This window comes from Mastigoproctus giganteus, chromosome 3 (assembly GCF_048544385.1).
Source record: "Mastigoproctus giganteus isolate SK-2022 chromosome 3, ASM4854438v1, whole genome shotgun sequence".
Lineage (NCBI taxonomy): Eukaryota > Metazoa > Arthropoda > Arachnida > Uropygi > Thelyphonidae > Mastigoproctus > Mastigoproctus giganteus.
In genome coordinates, this window is record NC_143577.1 from 180,379,357 (window position 1) to 180,401,282 (window position 21,926).

Genomic DNA, 21,926 nt, shown 5'->3' on the forward strand with positions numbered 1-21,926 from the left:
AATATCAATTACGCACTGTTTTTTAGGTAGTTTTTGAGGTGGCAAATTATAATTTAATCCTTTGGATAAAAGTGAAATTTGGTCCTGCAATAGTGTATACGAGGAAAGATTTGTAACCTGTTGATACGTCGGTTCGTTGAATGCTGGGCGAGGGGGAGTTCGCAAACCAGCTGATGTATTCTGTGGGGGGGGGTTGTTACCCAAATGGTATGCACTTGGTCACAAGCCCACGACTGTGTTAGAACTCGTATGAACATGTCTTGACCCTCCCAATAATGTTTGCAATTCGTTAATGTGTCTGTTTTTTTATTTCTGAGGCCTGTGCTCCAGTCACAAATCTATGGAGGTCTTCAATATAGACCAATCGTTAGGATGTACATAATTTTTTAATTTATTGCAAAGTTTCCTAACCTGGGAAAGGTATTTATGTTAATAACAACACCAAGATTTTAAGGCAAATTTCACAATATTACATGATGTGGCAAGTGCTAGCTACTTTTTGCCCAAAGTTACTTCCTTAAATTTTATGATTTAAATTGACCCTGGCAAACTTCAGAACAACGTTGTTTTGAAGAGAATATTTCAGAAAAGAAATATGGTAACTTTGGGCCGACTATTCTAGTGTTCATCTAATGTAATTTTGCACCAAGCTGTTCAAAAAATCCCCCATAATTGTGTGTAGCGATAGTACCTGGAGAAAAGGAAATGAATGAAATAGTCAATAACGGTTTTAAAAAATGAATTAGATAGTATGAACCAGAGATAGTATAATTTACAACCTCGAAAACTACCTAAAAAACAGTGCGTAATCGATATTGAATTTGGACTTCATAATGTTCCACAAAAAGATTTATTTATTCAACAAGTTAACCAAATGGTGAATAACATAAAAGAAATGTGGCTTCCTATATTGAATACACGTGACAATTCAGCTTTACGTGAAATTCGGGAAAATAAAGACATTATTATACAGAGGGCAAATAAAGGAGATACAGTTGTAATACTCGATAATCCGGATTATATAAATAAGTTAAAGTCAATTGTATCATATACCTTCACTTATCTTGAAGAAGACCCGACACTATTTACCAATTTGGTCAATCAATAGAATAAAACATTAACCACGTATCGAAAAAACAATTAAATTACTATGGCAATAGTGCTATATACATATGTGTGTATATAGCACTATTGCCATAGTAAAATTAAAAGTGTTAAAGGAATCAAAGGCCAGAACATACAATATTCCTGCACTTTTAGTAGTAGTAGTAGTAGTACTAGTAGATGAAGTGGCATGCGATGCAAGAAAGCAAGTGTATGTTCTTATTCAGCATCAGCCAAAAAAAAAAAAAATCACACCATTCCCTCCAAATGCCTGTCCAGCTCTTCCTTAAATTTATTTGACCTATCAACTTACACAAAGACAGATGGAAGTTTGTTCCAGCAATTAACCGCCCACTGGCAAATTTCCGCACATCTATTCTACATCTGTCTTTTCTTAATTTGAATTTATGCCCCCTTAGGTTCATAATCTGAACAAGTGGAAGGATCCCATCAGAATTCAGCGTGCTCAACCCATTCAAGGACTTATACACCTCAATCAGATCACTGCGCAGGTGCCTAGTCTCCAGCTATTGCAATTTGCAGAACTTAAGCCTCTCTTGGTAAGAGGATCCCTTCATTCCCCTCACCAATCTTCTTGCCCTTCTCTGTACATGCTCAAGCAAATCTACATCCTTCCTAAAATGAGGCCTCTAGACCTGTACGTGGTACTCAAGGCGTGGCCTGACCAATCTATCCTTTTCCCTCCTAGCAAAATTCCTATATATCATTGACAAAACTCCATGACTTGCCCTGGCAGCCTGTCTACATTGCTCAGAAAACTTCATATCTGCCTGCACAATTACCCCCAGGTCTTTTTCATTTTTTTCACCTTAAGTGTAGTACCACACAGTTGGTATGTTTCTCTGGAGTTATTTCTACCCATATGCAGTACTTCCCTTAACAAACCCATGCTGTGTCTGAATTATTACTGCAGTCTTCTCTAGATGATCCTGCAATGCATCTTTAACCAGTGACTCCATTATTTTACCCGGAACAGAAGTTAAACTAACTGTCTGTAATTACTCGGGTCACCCTTCGATTCCCCATTTGTCGATTGGGGATACATTTGCACATCTCCAGTCTGTGGGGACCTCCCCTGAGTCCAAGGATGCTCTCATAATTATGGCTAAGGGATTGCTTAGTTCTTTTGCCACCTCCTTTAATATAACTGGATAGATCCCATCCCCCCCCAGGTGCCTTTCTTATGTTTAACTTCAACAATTTCTCCTCCACTTTGCTCTCAGTTATTACAAAATCATTAAACACCCTGCCACAATTTAATAACCTTCTGCCATTTTCAAACCTTAATAATTCCTCATGTGTGAATGTATATGCAAAATACTCATCCAGTTTGTTTGCTATCTGAGCAGGATCATCAACAGTCGAACCATCGATATCAAGTGGACCAATCAGATTCATCCCCTTTCTTTTAGAGTTTATATAAGTAAAGAAATCCTTGCTGTTTTTCATAGCATCTTTTGCCAAAGATTTCTTGTAATCTGCCTTCGCCTGTCTAACCTCCTTTGTGACCTGATTACAGACTAGCTTATATCTGCCATAGGCTTCTGAGTCGCTTGATAATTTACATGCATCCCATGCATTTTTCTTCTCTGTCACGAGTCGCATTAGTTCATTTGATAACCATTTAGGCCTAAACCTTGAACAATATTTCTTAATAGGTATGAAACTTTTAGTAGCATCCACGATTAATTCCTTGAATGCTTCCCACTTAGAATTTCCTATTGGTAACATCGTCAGTTGCTCCCACTGTACAGAATTTTAAATTTTCGGTCAGGTAAAATTACACAAGACTGGATTTCCTATTCAGCCCATTGTTTCCTACAGAAACTTGGCATTTTCATCCTTGGCCAAAAAAAAAAAAATATATATATATAGCATTATAAAACCCTTTAGACAGGCGATACAATTTGGGATTAAGAACTACAATGCATTATTTAATAACCTTAAGGACAGTAGACTTGGCAACAATGACAATTTATTCTCACTAGATGTTACCTCATTATATACGAATATAAATGTTTATAAATATAAATATATATTTGACGCCTTTTTGACCCCATATCATATATATGCTAGGTATTTAGACTATGTTCTAGTTATTACTGATAGTAGTACTATCTAAGACATTTTATATTCGTTTAATAATATTTATTCTACACTCAAATTTACATTGGAAAGTGAGGATATGAATACTAAGTCATTAAATTTTCTAAATTTCACGCTTACTTAGGACTCGAATAAAATACAATTTAACATCTATTGAAAACTGACACTGGCATGCTTCTGCATTATAACAGCTATCACCCGTTCACCTACAAAAGATCGATTATCTTTAATCAATTTCTAAATGCCTATAAATATTCAATGATGGAATCTGCTTTTGGCTCAGAAATACAAATATTTACCAGCAGATTCTAAAACAGGGGTTATCCACTTTCTACAATAAACCGAATTAGGGTACAAGCTAGGGATAGGATACAAAATACCACACCAACCAACAATCGTAATATATAAAAAAATACTTTATTTCCTATCCCGTATGTTGAACAGTGGCACAAACAGCTTAACAGATTCTTTAAAGACACCGAATTTAAAATTGTTGCCAGGCCAATACGGAAATTACACACGATACTGAACAATCGCTCTGTCCTTTCCTCGTTCGCAACACAAATTAATGACCTGGTATACAACATTTCTTGCTGTAATTGCGACTCATCTTACCAAGGTTCGATGCATTTCCTCTGAATATTTGTATTAACCAACATGCGGCCTCACTTCGTGCATCTTGTTCAGCAGCATCAGAATTAGCCTTGCATGCTGTTAATGAAAAACATACTTTTTTATTTAACGAGGCCAAAATACTTAGTGTCCAACGTAATTATACTCAACTATTAATTGCAGAAACCGTAGAAATTAAATTGCACGAGAATTCCGCCGGCCATATCTGATCTCGGATTCATAGGCTTTTACTCGCATGCATAAAGACAAATAATCCCTATTTAAGTTTCTTGCTCACCTCTATTCAGTAATTTTCATTCCTGTGATCACGACATATGGTCGAAAATCATTGTCAGCTTCAGAGAGGAAAATCATTTTGCAATTTTTTCATTAAATTCTTTTAATTAATTTTCTTAATGTTTAATTGCATTAAATTGATTTTTAATTAAGTTCAATTGTTTTGTAATTATTTGTTACTTTAATGTAAGATTTTCGATTTTTTTATTTTAATTTCTGGAGAGTATCATACAGACGTGCTCTACGTACTATACTGAGGTTAGATTCTCTTAATATTTTTTCAAATACTGATATCAACATAGAACGTATTGAGCATTACAGCTCTGGTTCATAAGATCTAATTCATTGTTCTTAATGTAAAAAAAAAAAAAAAACTTTAATACAATATACAGTACTGTACAATATAAAATTATGTTGCAATTTGGCCTTTGATTTACAGATATCAGAAACTGTTTATTTTACGCCGTAAATTTTACAAACATGTGCTACTGAGACCCCTTGTTCTAATTTTTCAATTAACTCTAATTTCTGTGCCTAATTTACGTTCACACATTTTCCATTTTCTTTTAACTCCTCTATCACTTGATGCCATTTTAAATTGTAAGGACTGCAAAATTATTTATTAAAGTCACAATTCAGAAATCACAGAAACACTCTGTACAAAACCTGACCACACGATAGCTTGAGGCAGACTGAGACCGAAACAAAGTGAGTTGGTAGGCCTGCAGTTTAGTGTCTCAAGTCACGTTCAGCTCAAAAATAGCTATTTGAACATGTTTTCAGAAATAATAAAAAAACAATTTCCTGACTACAATTTCCAGAATTTCATTATAAAGATAAAAGTAGGTAATAATCAAAACAATAATGGAAATAGGTGATTAGTATTCATTTTTAATTAATAATAACACTGAAGTTTTGTATAACCTAAAAAAAAATAATATGGTCAAATTAATATGTACATTACTGTGTTATCATTTGTCGGGTCCGTTAAATTTGAAATCCATTATATCGGGGTCCGATATAACGGATTTACTGTATATACATATATAAGCATGTAAGAATGGATAAGTCTGATAAAGTTTGCATAGATGGAGGTGAAAATTACACAAAGTGTCAAGAACTAGAAGAGTAAGGATAGTAGAAAAAAGAAGTAATGTAGATTTGAAAAAGGCGAAAGAATGTTAATATCCTAAAAGTTATGATGAATTAAGAAAGTTATGGACTGAATTGCAAAGCCAATTTGGAGGTGAAGGAAATGAAAAGTAAAAATATTAATACCAAATAATTAAACAAAATAAAGTAAAAAAATATAAAATAAAAGGTGGTAGAGTTGTCATCAGATATGGTGGGTGGGCAAATTTATTTAAAAGTCAAATACAGGGATGGCAAAAAGGCAAAATCTGATGTTAGCAAAAGTAAATATTGATACATGGTCAGATAATTCATCAGGGGACTACACCTGACCATGTAGTTCCTGATACATTCGGAACAGAATCATCCCTATGCAAATGTAAGCTCTTTTTTGCAATTAATTAAGCTCTCTGAAATACAATATGATGCTTCTGAGTGTGAGAAGCAAAGGCTTTGTTATTTGACTCCGGAACAAATGATTGATTTCCACAATGTGTTGGAAATCAACTTCTGCATAATTTCAGAATTTGGCAGCTGAGCATGTCATGAAAGATTCATAGTTTGTTCTTGGTGCAGTAGCCATCTTTGTTTTTAACATTTTTTTTCTTATTTCCAAAGATTAGAGACTCTGATTGTGGAAGAGAACAGTTGGTGCAATTTTGGCTACTGTAAAGGGATAAGTATTTTTGACAGTTTTACTGTATTCTTCATTAATTAACATACTACATTGTGTTTTACAAAGATATGATATTAAATAGGTTTAGTAGTGTTCATTTGCGTCTTATTTTGAATTTAACTAGTGATTTTTGGAAGTTATGACTCCCGGCGCCAATATTGTTGAACTAGCTGCCATAATGTAATCGATAAGAAATAGCATAATGTATATATCTCAAACTGATAGCATAAGGTATAATGCAAAACTAGATAACAAAATATGAAGCACTGTATTAGGATCTGTTAGCTTAGTATAGTATAGTGTTATCAATTAATCAAAAATATTTATTAATCTTTTTAAATTTTAATGTTAATTAAACTGTATTTAAACGGAAATCATGACCCAGACTAGAGCTGTGAAGCAAAGATCACAAACTAGCGAGAGTGCTGTGACTTGGGGGAGAAACAAAGGGGCGATTCTCCAATGCATCACAAAATATGTGTGAAATGTGAAATGTTTGCTGAACTTTCTATAACAGGACATGATGTAGCCAAGGAGGACGTCTTTATGTGTGTTAGATGCCTAGAGTGTCAAGAAATTAGGTGCCTCTGATGGGCATCTATCAGAGCTTGAGGTGTAGGGTATATGCCCTCAAAGAAATTAATATAAGGGGCCCATCAAACTCTCAGTTGCCGAGATCAACAGCAAAGCTCACTCCTGTGCATCAGGCAACACAGAGGCAATCGCCAAGGCAGAATGCTCTGGTGCCAGAGGAACTAGTTACTGTTGGTGACTCTATTGTCAGGGAGACAGGGAATATACTATGCAGGAAAGACAGCTGGAAAGACAGCTGTCATCAACTTTTAAAAGTATAAAAGGTGATATTGTTGTACATGTTGGAACTAATGACATTAAGATTAAGAGATCTGCAGATTTACTCAACAAGTATAGGTCAATTTTGAAAAAAAAAAGCCGCAAGTTAGGGTTGAATGTGAAAGTGTCTACAATTCTGAGTAGACACGATAGGAAGGAGTATATGATGAAAACTTTGTCAATCAGTTCGGCCCTTGGAGAGATTGTGCAAGGCATAAGGGGTAGAATTTTTTTTCAGCCTGGTCTATGCTTATTGACGGGAGAGACTGCTTCTACAGGAATGGGGTACACTTAAATAGAAAAGGAGCAAGAATATTTGCTGATGCTATTGAGGCAGTGTTAGGTGGCATCAGCAAATATTCTTGCTCCTTTTCTATTTAAGTGTACCCCATTCCTGTAGAAGCAGTCTCTCTGGTCAATAAGCATAGACCAGGCTGAAAAAAATTCTACCCCTTATTAGAGTAACTAAGAGTAGAAACAGGTGCATGTATATTTGCATGTACATCAATGCTAGGAGTATAGTTAATAAATTTGATGAGCTTAAAGTGATAGTCAAGACATCAAAGGTAGATATTGTTGGGATATCAGAGATGTGGTGTCACGCAAATATAAGCAGTGCAGAATTGGAATTTGGGGAGTACAATGTGTACATAAAGGATAGACAGGACAGGAAGGGAGGAGCATTTATGCTGTTAGTTAAGAAACACAAAATCTAAGAAAGTGTATCCAGAAAAATATATACATACAGTGATAACCCAGTTTAATATAATATAATATATAATAAGTAGCAGTAGCTTTCGAGACTAATGAGTCTCTTTTTCAACTGATTTAAATAAAACGGATAAGTGCAATGAGCTGAGAGTGAGGCATGTTATTCATTTTCTATTGTTGTTGCATGGACGTGCGCTGTTTTACTCCAGTGTTTATCCGGCATTAAAATGGTTGTCTCCAGGATGGGGTGTAGACGTATGCCTTTGTGGTGGTTTATCGCCTTTGGACTGATTAATATGTTAAGTGACTCTAGCCATAGGTGGTGGCGAAAGTGTCACGAGTGGTCTACTATTTCAAAGTCACGCTTGGGATCAAGATCGTGGTTGGTGGCCCAAAAATGTTCCGCAACTGCGGACTGGTCAGTTTCGACAAGCCAGATTGATCTGTCATGTTCCGTAAGGCGATCTTGGAGACGTCTTGATGTTTCTCCTATGTAGCAGCTGTCACAGTCTTTAGAGACTGTGACATCACCTGTAGAGACATCATCGCATCACCTGTAGAGACTGTGACAGCTGCTACATAGGAGAAACATCAAGACGTCTCCAAGATCACCTTACGGAACATGACAGATCAATCTGGATTACCGAAACTGACCAGTCTGCAGTCGCGGAACGTTTCTGGGCCACCAACCACGATCTTGATCCCAAACATGACTTTGAAATAGTAGACCACTCACGACACTTTCACCACCACCACCTATGGCTAGAGTGACTTAACATATTAAACAATCCAAAGGCGATAAACCGCCACAAAAGCAAACGTCTACACCTCATCCTGGAGACAACCATTTTAATGCTGGATAAACACTGGAGTAAAACAACGCACGTCCAGCAACAAAATAGAAAATGAATAATGTGCCTCACTCTCAGCTCATTGCACTTATCCATTGTATTTAAATCAATTGAAAAAGAGACTCGTTAGTCTCGAAAGCTACTGCTACTTATTATATAATATTAAACTGGGTTATCACTGTATGTATATATTTTTCTTAACCATGGACCCCAGTACACCAGGCCCATTCGTTATCCAATTGATGTTGGTGGACAATGCAATGTTGAGTCAGTTTGGTGTGACATAAGGACTGGGAAAGGTAAAATGAGAGTATGTGTGTGTGTGTGTTATTTGCCTAATGAATCTGATGAGTATAATGAGCAATTGTGCAGAAAAATAGAGAGGGCCAGTAAATCAGAATGTCTTATAATGGGGGATTTTCCAGCCCACTCTATTTCTCTGCACAATTTGGGCTGTGATAGACTGCAACTTGTGGGTTGGTCACTTACATGCTAGCAAGACTTTTTTTGGATTTATTGGATGACTGTTTTCTACAGTAGCATGCTCGAGAGGCAACCAGATTATCAGCAGTGATTATCCCTGCATTAAGAATTTCAGATAAAGGAAACACTGGTTGATCACAATGTACGGATATGGCAATTACTTAAAAATATAACTACCATCAAGGGTAAAAGGAAGGGCTTTTGCTTGATTATCAGCAGTGATTATCCATGCATTAAAAATTTGCAGATAAAGGAAACACTGGGTGATCACAATGTACGGATATGGTAATTACTTAAAAATATAACTACCATCAAGGGTAAAGGGAAGGTCTTTTGCTTTCATAAAGGTGGCTACAGGGGTCTCAGACAGTTTTTAAATTCTGTACAGTGGAATCAACTGATGATGTTACCAATGTTAAATTCTAAATGTGAAGCCTTCAGGGACTTAATCTTGGAGGCCACTAGGCTTTTCATTCCAACTAAGAAATACTGTTCAAGGTTCAGGCCTAAATGGATGTCAGATGAATTAATGAGGCACGTGGCAGAGAAGAAAAATATATGGGATGCATATAAATTATTAGGTGAAACAGAAGCCTATGACAGATATACGCTTGTCTGTAATCAAGTCACAAAGGAGGTTAGGAAGGCGAAGGCAGATTACGAGAAATCTTTAGCAAAGGATGCAAAGAAAAACAGCAAAGAGTTCTTTACTTATGTAAACTCTAGAAGGAAAGGGATGAATCAGATTTGACCACTTAACATTGATGATCATACTCAGGTAGCTGATAAACTGAATGAGTATTTTGCATCTACATTCATACATGAGGAGTTATTCAATGAGGGGGTATGCCAGAGGTTTATCAAACTCTAACAGGATGCTAAGCATTTTGTAATAACAGAGAGCAAAGTGGAGGAGAAATTGTTGAAGTTAACCATAAAAAAGGCACATGGGATCTATCCAGTTATATTAAAGGAGGCATAAATGGAAGTAAGCACACTCTTAGCCGTAATTATGAGAGTTTCCTTTGACTCAGGGGAGGTCCCCATGGACTGGAGTGTGCAAATGTATCACCAAATCACAAAGGAGGTTCAAAAGGTGACAAAAGTAACTATAGACATGTCAGTTTAACTTGTGTTCCAGGGAAAATTTTTAAAGAGAGGGCGCTGACTCTCTTCAAAAATTACAGCTGTGAATTACAGGCTCCGAAAAAGTGATGTGTTTGCCTTTTTATTTACCTAATTGTTATTTTATATTGTTATGCTGGTTATTTTTATTTTTTAATTAAGATAAACAGTTTTTGTAGATTGCTACCTAATATACGTAAAACCGTTATTTCATTCGAATTTTGCAGCCATTGTTTTTGTATAGAGTAGTAGGAAATTCAAATTTTTAATTGTGGTAACTAGGCAGCTCTAACGTATAATTATATAGCGTAATACGCATCACTGCATTTAGGATTTTATTAGATAGTGTAGTATTGACAATTAAATAATTAAATTTATTGACCTTATTAATTTAAAACATCATGCCCCACACTAGAGCAGCAAAGCAATGGGCACAAAGTTGCAGGAGTGCTGTGACTCGGAGAAGAACTGAGGGGGGGCAATTCTCCAATCCATCAGAGCCTAAAAAAATGTGCAACTTGTAAAATGTTTGCCGAACTCTCTGGACCAGAACATGATCTAGCCAAGGAGGATGTCTTTGTGTGTGTGTGTGTGTGCCAGGTGCAGAGAGTGTCTAGAAATTAGGCATCAACTCAGCGTTCTACTGGGCGTCTATGAGAGCTTAAGGTGTAGGGTAGATGCCCTTGAAGAAATTAATATGAGGGGCCTGTCAAGCTCTCAGCTGCCCAACTCAATGCCAGAGTTCACTCCTGGGCATCAGGCAACACAGCGGCAATCTCCAAGGCAGAATGCGCTGGTCCCAAAGGAACTAGTTATTGTTGGTGACTATTGTCAGGGAGACGGGTAATATATTGTGTAAAAAGGATAGATGGAACAGGACCAGGGTATATCTGCCAGGAGCAAAAGTTGATGACGTTGTAAGGCATATATCATCTTTTAAGGGCACAAAAGGTGATATTGTTGTACACGTTGGCACCAATGACATTAAGAGTAGGAGATCTGCAGATTTACTTAACAAGTACAGGTCAATGTTGCAAAAAAGTCTTGAGTCAGGGTTAAATTTGAAAGTGTCTGCAATTCTGCCCAGACACGATAGGAGGGAGTATATGATGAGAGCCTTGTCGATCAGTTCGGCCCTGGGAAGATTGTGCAAGGCTCAAGGGATAGAATTTTTTTCAGCCTGGACTGTACTTGTTAACAGGAGAGATTGCTTCTACAGGGATGGGATACACTTAAATAGAAAGGGTGCAAGAATATTTGTTGATGCTATCGAGGCAGTGTTAGGTGGGTCGGAAAACTGCTAGCTTGAGGGGATTCACAGACTAAAAGGTTAAAAGTAGCCGCAGGCAGAGGTCAATGTGATTCTTGCACAACATCTATTACAATAAGTAGCGACCTGCAGCGGGGGGGGGATACTGGGGGTTTCAGGGACTTATAGCAGTCATCGTGAAACAGGTGGGTATGGGTTGGGTTAGGGTAACTAAAAATAAGGATACGTACACGATACTTGCATGTATACCAATGCTAGAAGTATAGTAAATAAATTTGATGAATTTGAAGTGTTGTTCAAGACATTAAAGGCAGATATTGTTGGGATAGCAGAGACGTGGTGTCACACAGATATAAGGAATGCAGAACTGGAATTTGGGGAGTACAATGGGTACAGAAAGGATAGGAAGGGAGGAGGTGTTATGCTGTTAATTAAGAAAAACATAAAATCAAAAGAAGTGCATCCAGTTGATATAGATGAACAGTGCACTGTTGCGTCAGTTTGGTGTGACATAAGCACTGCGAAAGGAAAAATAAGAGTAGGAGTGTGTTATGGGCCTAATGACTTGAATGAGTACAATGAACAATTGTACAGAGAAATAGAGTGGGCTAGTAAATCAGAATATCTCATAATGGGGGATTTTAACTTCCCAGATATTGACTAGGACTTGTGGGTTGGTCACTCACACACTAGTCAGAATTTTGTGGATTTATTGGATGACTGTTTTCTGCAGCAGCAGGTTCGAGAGGCAACCAAAGAGGGTAATACTCTTGATCTGATTATCAGCAGTGATCATTCGTGTATTAAGAATTTGCAGATAAAGGAACCACTAGGTGGCAGTGATCACAGTGTACTAATGTGGGATTTACTTAAAGATATAATTACCATCAGGGGTAAAGGAAAGGGTTTTTGCTTCCATAAAGGTGAGTACAGTGGTCACAGACAGTTTAAATTCTGTACAGTGGGATCAACTGACGATGTTACCAACAGTAAATTCAAAGTGGGAAGCATTTAAGGAATTAATCGTGGTTGCTACTAAAAGTGTCATACCTATTACGAAATACTTTTGAAGGTTTAGGCCTAATTGGCTATCAAATGAACTAATGAGTCTCGTGACAAAGAAGAAAAATGCATGGAATGCATATAAATTATCAAGCGACTCAGAAGCCTATGGCAAATATAAGCTAGTCTATAATCAGGTCACAAAGGAGGATAGGCAGGCGAAGGCAGATTACAAGAAATCTTTGGCAAAAGATGCTAAGAAAAACAGCAAGGATTTCTTTACTTATATAAACTCTAAAAGGAAGGGGATGGAATCTGATTGGTCCACTTGATATTGATGGTTTGACTGTTGATGATCCTGCTCAGAGAGCAAACAAACTGAATGAGTATTTTTCATCTACATTCACACTGAGGAGTTATTAAGGTTTGAAAATGGCAGAAGGTTATCAAATTGTAGCAGGGTGATTAATGATTTCATAATAACTGAGAGCAAAGTCAAGGAGAAATTGTTGAAGTTAAACATAAGAAAGGCACCTCAGTGGATGAGATATATCCAGTTATATTAAAGAAGGTGGCAAAGCAACTAAGCAAACCCTTAGCCATAATTATGAGAGCATCCCTGGACTCAAGTGAGGTCCCCACGGAATGGAGATGTGCAAATGTATCCCCAATTGACAAAGTGGGATCGAAGGGTGACACGAGTAATTACAGACCAGTTATTTTAACTTCTGTTTCAGGTAAAAGAATGGAGTCACTGGTTAAAGATGCATTGCAGGATCATCTACAGAAAACTGCAGCAATAATTCAGACACAGCATAGGTTTGTTAAGGGGAAAGTCTTGTCTGACAAATTTGATAGTATATTATGATGCAGTTACAAAGGAAAGCTGTTGACACTGTTGCACATGGAAGATTATTGTACAAATTGGAGCAGAATGGTATTAAGGGTAAGTTGCTACAATGGATAAAAGGATGGTTGAGTGGGAGAAGACAGAGGGTGGTAATTAATGGGTGCTGCTCTTCGTGGACCAATGTTATTAGTGGAGTCCCACCGAGTTCGGTGTTGGGTACTCTGTTGTTTTGTATATTTATCAATGATATTGTTGAAGGTATATCAGGCTTAGTGTCGAAGTTTGCAGACGATACAAAGGTTGGCAGGGTTGTTAATGACAATAATGGCAGTGTGTTACTGCAATAGGATCTAGATAATTTGGGAAGATGGGCTAAAAATGGCAACTGAAGTTTAACCTTGACAAATGCAAAGTACTGCATATGGGTAGAAGTAACCCCAGAGAAACGTACCAACTGTGTGGTACTACACTTAAGGTGGTAGAAAATGAAAAAGACCTGGGGGTAATTGTGCAATCAGATATGAAGTTTTCTGAGCAATGCAGACAGGCTGCCAGGGCAGGTCATGGAGTTTTGTCAATGATATATAGGAATTTTGCTAGCAGGATAAAGGAGGTGATTGTCCCTCTGTATAAGGCAATGGTCAGGCCATGCCTTGAGTACTGTGTACAGGTCTGGAGGCCTCATTTTAGGAATGATGTAGATTTGCTTGAGCATGTACAGAGAAGAGCAACAAGATTGGCGAGGGGAATGAAGGGATCCTCTTGCCAAGAGAGGCTTAAGTTCTGCAAATTGCCGTGGCTGGAGGTTAGGCACCTGCGCAGTGATCTGATTGAGGTGTATAAGGCCTTGAATGGGTTGAGCATGCTGAATTCTGATGGGATTCTTCCATTTGTTCAGATTACGAATCTAAGGGGGCATAAATTCAAATTAAGAAAAGACAGATGTAGAATAGATGTGAGGAAATTTGCGTTTAGCCAGCGGGTGGTTAATTGCTGGAACAAACTTCCATCTGTCGTTGTGGAAGTTGATAGGTTAAATAAATTTAAGGAGGAACTGGCCAGGCATTTGAAGGGAATGGTGTGAATTTTTTTTTTTTTTTTTGGCTGATGCTGCATAAGCTCATACACTTGCTTTCTTGCATCACATGTTGTTGTTGTTGGTGGTTTTTAGGAGCATTAGCAACTAAGGCCATATTGCTCCGGGATATGCAGTGGTCAATCCCTGACCTTTCCGTATTTGGTGGTGATGGGGTCGAACCCTGGTCTAATCAAGAAGCGTGTGCTATGCACTGCTGCTCCTTCCCACCTGGCTACGGAGGCACCTTGCATCACATGCCACTACTACTACTACTAATCATTGGTTAAGAAAGCATTGAAGAATCATCTAGACGAGACTGCAGTAATAGTAAAGACACAGCATGGGTTTGTTAAAGGGAGTTCTTGTCTGACCACTCTGATTGGATACTATGATGTGGTCACAAAGGAACTGAATGCCAAAAATAATTTTGATATCACATACGTGGATTTCAGGAAAGCTTTTGATACTGTTGCAATGGAAGACTGCTGTACAAATTGGAAAGGTAAGGCATTAAGGGTAAGTTGCTACAATGGATAAAGGGATGGTTGAGTGGGAGAGATGACAGAGAGTGGTAATCAATGGACACTGATCTTCGTGGAAAAATGTTATTAGTTGAGTTCCCCAGGTTTCGGTGTTGGGCACATTGTTGTTTTGTTTATTTATCAATGATATTGATGAAGGTATACCAGGTTTAATGTCCAAGTTTGCAGACAATATACAAAAGTTGGCCGGGCTGTTAACGACAGTAAAAACAGTATGCTACACCAACTGGATCTAGATAAGTTGGGAAAATGGGCTGAGAAATGGTAACTGAAGGTTAATATTGACAAATGCAAATTACTGCACATGGGTAGCAAAAACCGAAGAGAAACATACCAATTGTGTGGTACTACACTCAGGGAAGCGGAAAGTTAAAAAGACCTGGGGATAATTGTGCAGTCAAATATGAAGTTTGCTGAGCTGTGCAGACAGGCTGCTAGGGCAGGTCATGGAGTCTTGTCAATCTTATACAGGAATTTTATTAGCAGGGACAGGGAAGTGATTATCCCATTGTACAAGGTAACGGTCAGGCCACACCTAGAGTACTGTGTATACGTCTGGAGGCCTCATTTTAGGATGGATGTAGAGTTGCTAGAATGGGTACAAAGAAGGGCAACAAGATTGTTGAGGGGAGCAAAGGGGGTTGCTCTTACTAAGAAAAGCTTAAGTTCTGCAAATTGCAGCACCTAGAGAGTAGGCACCTGCGAGGTGATCTGATTGAGGCATATAACACATTGACTGGGTTGAGCAAGCTGAATACTGATGGGATTCTTCCTCTTGCTCAGATTAAGAACCTGAGAGGGCATAGATGCAAACTGAGGAAAGACAATTATAGAACGATATGCAGAAATTTGCCTTTAGCCAGCGAGTGGTTGATTGGTATAACAGATTTCCATCTTTTGTTGTGGAAGTTGATAGTCTAAATAAATTTAAGGCTGAGCTGGACAGGCATTTGGAATGAATGGGGGGGTGAAATGGGGGGCTGATTCTGCATAAGCTTGATTTCTTTCTTCGTATGCCTCTATTAAAGCTATTGAATAAACTAATAGTTCTTGATACGTTTTTTCCTAACCTAAGAATAGTGTTGTGTTATCACAAAACTATCCTTTGACTCAGGGGAAGTCCCCATGGACAATGAGCAAGGCACTCTGTATCAACAAATATAAAACTTGCATTCTGTTACCTTAAAAACTTTTCAGTGATGTTAGAACCTGGAAAAAACATTATTCCAGTTGTACATTATAATTAGACATGCAATGTATCCACCAACTGTTGACCAAATATAAACCTGCTTTCAAACAATGAATAATTAAGAGTAGAGCTCTTTTCCCATAATTTTGCTTCAACTTCTATAATTCTTGTTCAAAATTATTATAAAAGAAATACTTGCAAAGTGCAGAATTTGCATAGGCCTCCCAACACAAAAATATGCCTCTAAATTTTTTATTAATATGTAATAAATCTGCCTATTAAAAAAATTCTGTGTTTTAGATTATCACAATATAGTTCAGGCCATGTGGTTTCAATACATATAATAAAGATTTTTACTTTTCAGATATTGATTGGAACTTGTGTGTTGGTCACTTCCACACTAGCAAGACTTTTGTGGAGATTTCGGATGCCTATTTTCTACATGTTTGAGAGGCAACCAGAGAAATACTCTTGATCTGATTATCAGTTATTATTCATGCATTAAGAATCTGCAGATAAAATATTCACTACATTGCAGTAATCAGTGTACTGATGTGGGACTTATTTAAAGATGTAACTATCATCAAGGGTAAAGGGAAGAGTCTTTGCTTTTGCAAAGATGATTACAGTGGTATCCAACACTTTTTAAATTCTGTACAGTGGAAACAACTGATAATGATATCAAGAGCAAATTCTAAAGGGGGGAAGCATTCTAGGAAGCTACTAGGCTTTTCATACCAACTAAGAAATACTGTTCAAGGATTACACCTAAATGTCAGATGAACTAATGAGACTTGTGGCAGAGAAGAAAAATTCGTGGAATGCACATAAATTATCAAGTGACACAGAAGCCATAGACATAAATTAATCTGTAATCACGTCACAAAGGAGGTTTAGGCAAGCAAAGGCAGATTAAAGAAATTTTTGGCAAAGGATGCAAAGAAAACAGCAAAGACTTCTTTACTTATGTAAAATCTGGAAGGAAGGGGATGAATTAGATTGGTCCACTTGATATCGATGGTTTGACTACTGATGATACTGATCAGGTAGTTGGCAAACTGAATGAGTATTTCTCATCTACATTCACATGAAAAATTCACTAGGGAAGTGGAGACTAGAATTTTATCAAAACTCTAACAGGGAGCTAAATGATTTTGTAATAACTGAGAGGAAAGTGGAAGAGAAATTGTTGGAAGTTAAATATCAGAAAGGCACCTTACCTTTGGTGGATGGAATCTATCCAATTATATTACGGGAGGCAGCAAAGGAAGTAAGTAAACCCTAAAGAATAATTATGAGAGCATCCTTGGATTAGGGGGGTTCCTATGGACTGGACATGTGCAAATGTATCCCAAATTCACAAAGGGAGATTAAAAGGTGACATGAGTAATTATAAGCCTGTTAGCTTAACGTCTATTCCATGAAAAATAATGGAGTCATTGGTTAAAGAAGTAATGCAGGACCATCTGGACAGGAATACAATTATTCTGCAGTTACAGCATGGATATGTTAAGGGACAGTGTTGTCCAAACAATCTGATAGGTTACTATGATGCAGTGACCAAGGAACTGGATGCAAAATATAATTTTGTTATCATATACAGAGTGTTTCAAAATTATGTATGCACACTTTAAAAATTTATATTTAATGAATAATATGCACCAATTAAATTTTATTGATATCATTACTTGAATTTCAGGAAGCCCTCTGATACTATTGTACATAAAGACTGCTATACACCGATGAACCAAAACATTATGATCAGCGAGTCTTTATGCAAATCGAAGCAACTAGGGGCTCACATCTGGTGAGTATGGACTTGGCAAACCCAGGATCCTGAGATGGATATCATCATTCTTCTTTCTTGCTGATTTTCCTTCTACTTCTGACTCTCTCTCTCTCTCTCTCTCTCTCTCTCTCTCTCTCTCTCTCTCTCTCTCTCTCTCTCTCTCTCTCTCTCTCTCAGGGTAACTCTGGATTGTTTTTTTTTCTTTTTTTTTTTTTTTTTTGGCTGGTGCAGCATAAGCCTCAGGCTTCCTTGCACTTTATCACTAATAATAATAACTGCAGGTGAACTATGGCAAGTGCATGGGTTGGGACACGGTATAAAAAACACCTGATACTGAGTTCCGTTAATCGGTGTTACTATTGTTCTTCAGATGGGAAAGGCAGCGGACTTAAGCAAGTTTGACAAAGGCCAAACTCGCATCGAGCATCTGTGGTTTGTATTGGAACAGCTGGTGGGGTGCACATGGTCAGCCGTGGTTAATACCTACCAAAAGTGATCAGAGGAGGGAAAACCCACGAAACGCTGGCGAGGTGTTGGACGACCACGGCTCATCGATGCTCGAGTTAAGCAAAAGCTCTCCCAGATGGTCACAAAGTACATCAAATCCTGATGAAAATGGGGCTGCGTAGCTGCAGGCTGCTCCGAGTGCCCATGCTAACCACAGTTCACTGGCGACAGTGCGTACAATGGGCACGCAAGCATCGAAACTGGACCTTGAGTGATTGGAAGAAGGTCAACTGGTCCAACGAATCATGTTTCCTGTTGCATCATGTGGACAGCCAGGTATGTGTGTGTGTGTCGTTTACCTGGAGAAGTGATGGCACCTGGATGCACTGTGGGACAAAAACAAGCCGGTGGCAGTGGTGTCATGCTTTGGGCGATGTTCTGCTGGGTTACTCTGGGTCTAGTCATCCATGTTTTTTTTCATTTGTTAGTTGTTGGCACATCGGCTTCTGTGGCCATAATGCACCTCCCAAAGTTTTTGCATTTTCCTCTGATCCAAGCCCGAGGCGGGATTCGAACCCGCAACTTTTGGGTTGCCAGGCAGGCACTTTATGACTGGCCCACCTGGCTAGCCCAGTCGGCCCAGTCATCCATGTGCTGGGCACTCTGACATCTACTACCTACCTAAACATCACTGATAACCAGATACATCCTTTCATGGCAACCATCTTCCCCTCTGGCAGTGCCGTCTTTCAGCAGAATAATGCGCCATGCCACACCGCCTGGATTGTTCGAGAGTAGTTCACGGAACATGAGGAAGACTTCCAGGTATTGCCCTGGCCTCCAAATTCCCCAGATATCAATCCCATCGAGCATCTGTGGTTTGTATTGGAACAGCAACTCCAATCTGTGGCGATTCAACCACGGACCTTACAGGAGTTAAAGGAGCTGCTGGTTACATGTTGGTACCAGGTACCACAAGACACATTTAGAAATCTTGTAGCAACCATGCCTCAGCAGGTAAGAGCTGTTTTGGCTGCACGTGGAGGACCAACATCATATTAGGTAGATGTTCATAATGTTTTGGCTCATTGGTGTATAAACTGCAGCAATGTGAAAATTTAAAGGCAAGTTACTGCTATAGATAAAGAGATGGTTAAGTGGAATAAGACGGAGTGATTATCAATGGGCACTGCTATTTGTGGACTAATGATATCAGTGTAGTCACCCAGAGATCAGTGTTGGGCCGATTGCTGTTTTCAATATTTATCAATGGTACAGGTATCCTTCATATAACATGGTAGTTTGTTTCATAGAAAATCTTATATAATGCGAAACCGTGTTATACGAGACTAACAACCAGTACAAAAAAGGAGGTTACGTTCCAAAAGCTAACAAAAATACACCATTTTTTTATATTATCAGAAACTTTGATTTTTATTGTAGTAATCACTTAATATTTTAACTTTGTTTTTATAACAGTAGTAACTTAAATAGTAATAACTGAACAAACGTCTTTCCTTACAAACTGTGATACTTATATGTCAGATAATGTACGTTCATTTAATTTTCTTCCTCTTCATCGCTGCTAAGAACAATCTCTTCTGCAGCATCTACATCTTGTGTATCTTCTGCTCAGTGCCGGATTAAGGCACGGGCTAGCAGGGCCCTTTCCCAGGGCACCATTCTTTAAGGGGTGCCAAATTTTTAGAACTCATGAAAAAAAAAATATATATATATATATATTTATCTTTAGTAAAGGGGGTGCCAAAAAATCTTTCTACTCAGGGCGAGAAAATTTCTTGGTCCAGCACTGCTTCTGCTCTCTTTAAAAATCACAATCTGAATGCTTCAAATAAACATCTGGAGAATAGACACCTGCGAGGTGATTTGATTAAGGAGTTTAAGACTTTGAATGGTTCCAGCAAGCTCAATGCTGATGGGATTTTTCCTCTTGCTCAGATTAAGCACTTGAGGGGCATAAATTCAAACTGTGGAAAGACAATTGCAGAATAGATGTGCAGAAATTTGCCTTTAGCCAGCAAGTGGTTGATTGCTGGAACAAACTTCCATTTGTCATTGTGGTAGTTGATAGCTTTCTTGCATCATATGTAACTGCTAATGCTAATACCAAAGAAGAAATGTCCATTATAAGGCAGAATTTCATTAGACATGTAAACATTACAAAAGAACAGCATATTGTTCCATGTATATGAGTATGTCAGCCACAATGATATAAATGAAAATGACTAAGCATCATTAAGCTGCTGCTATTCAAAATCAAATGCATGCACAACTGACTACTATGCATTTACATTTTTGCATGTGATGTGCCTAAGTAACAAACTGTTTTTATATGCCAGTAAATTTAAACTAACTAGAGAATTTTTATTCTTTTAAAAATTATTTCGTTGTTAATTTATAATATTTTTTTAAAGTCTTTGCACAAGAATAAAAATTTTACAATGTAAAAATTACTACTCACTGAACCAAAACCAACATCTGTAATTGAACTATCCAATGTGGGATGTGAAGTATCTGTTGGGCTCGGAGGAAAAAGGTACGTAGATGATCTTCGACGGCGAGCATGGGTACAATTATTGGGAATTTTATAAGCACATCGCTTGTGAAAGTTCAAACCACATCCTAATACAGACAAATACTGCAGTTAACAGAAAAAGATGGTAATCAATCACATTTCATTTGAAATGTGATTGATTTTTTATAAAAAAATCAATCACATTTCATTTGAAACTATACTTTTCTAATCATTATCAACAGATATATATAACAAAGATGATATTTCAGTATGTCTACAACACTGAAAAATCTTTAATAAAGATTAATAAGAATAATGAAATCACTTTAGAATTAAAAAGGATTTAGTTCTTATTTGAATATTTACTAAATACAGTAATTTTTATTTTCTAACAATTACAATGGATTGTTTCAGATAATCATGAGAGAATTCAGGCCATATGGTTTCAATACTTTATGTAATCTAAGAAAGAAATGTTCATTATAAAGCAGAATTGTCATTAGATATGTAACTATTATAAAAGACTTTTTATTAGTTTTTTTATTTAATAAACTTTTTATTAGTTTTTTTATTTAATAAAAACTTTTTATCTGTTGTTGTTGTTGTTTGTTATTTCGTTTTTAGGAGCATTAGCAACTAAGACCATATTGCTCCGGGATATGCGGTGGTCATTCCCTGACCTTTCCGCATCCTCCTTATTTGGTGGTGACGGGCTCGAACCCCAGTCTAATCAAGAAGCGTGTACTACGCACTTTTTATCTGATAGAACTTTATATTTATCAGATTTTATAGGATCTTTGTAAGCAGAGTTGGAGCAAGGGTTTCATGCTCCCTATGAAAGACTTAAAATTTGCATCCCAGTTGTATTCTGTACCATGTGTGATGTGATAATAATAATAATACAGTGCATGAATACGACATGGAACATTATCACAAAATAATCTTTTATTGTCCTCCTCTTCTACCCTCTCTTCCCATGGTAATTAAATTCATTGGCACAGAAGGAGTTACAATGTTCTATTTACTACGCTGAAAAAAATAGCTAATAGGGATCACAACAACACAAAGGACTAGAAAAATTTTTAAAACAAATTTAATAATTGGTGAATTTTACTTACTGTAATTATTTCCCTCAAAAATTTACTTTCCTTGCCTTTGCCTCCACAAACGTTTTCACAAGTTATTTTAAATCCATGTCATGCGCAATTTGTTTTTCAACAGAAATTGTAGATAGCCCACAGAGTCGGTTTGTGC

General features: G+C 37.5%; 1 protein-coding gene across 1 annotated transcript in view; it reads right to left on the reverse strand.

The window, feature by feature from the left end:
• LOC150088444 (serine/threonine-protein kinase D3-like) overlaps positions 1 to 21,926 on the reverse strand; it is a 550,939-nt gene that overhangs the window by 448,867 nt on the left and 80,146 nt on the right. The window contains exon 4 of the mRNA XM_090370161.1: positions 20,630 to 20,779. Coding sequence (XP_090226287.1) covers positions 20,630 to 20,779 — 150 coding nt within the window. The remainder of the gene's footprint in view (positions 1 to 20,629; positions 20,780 to 21,926) is intronic.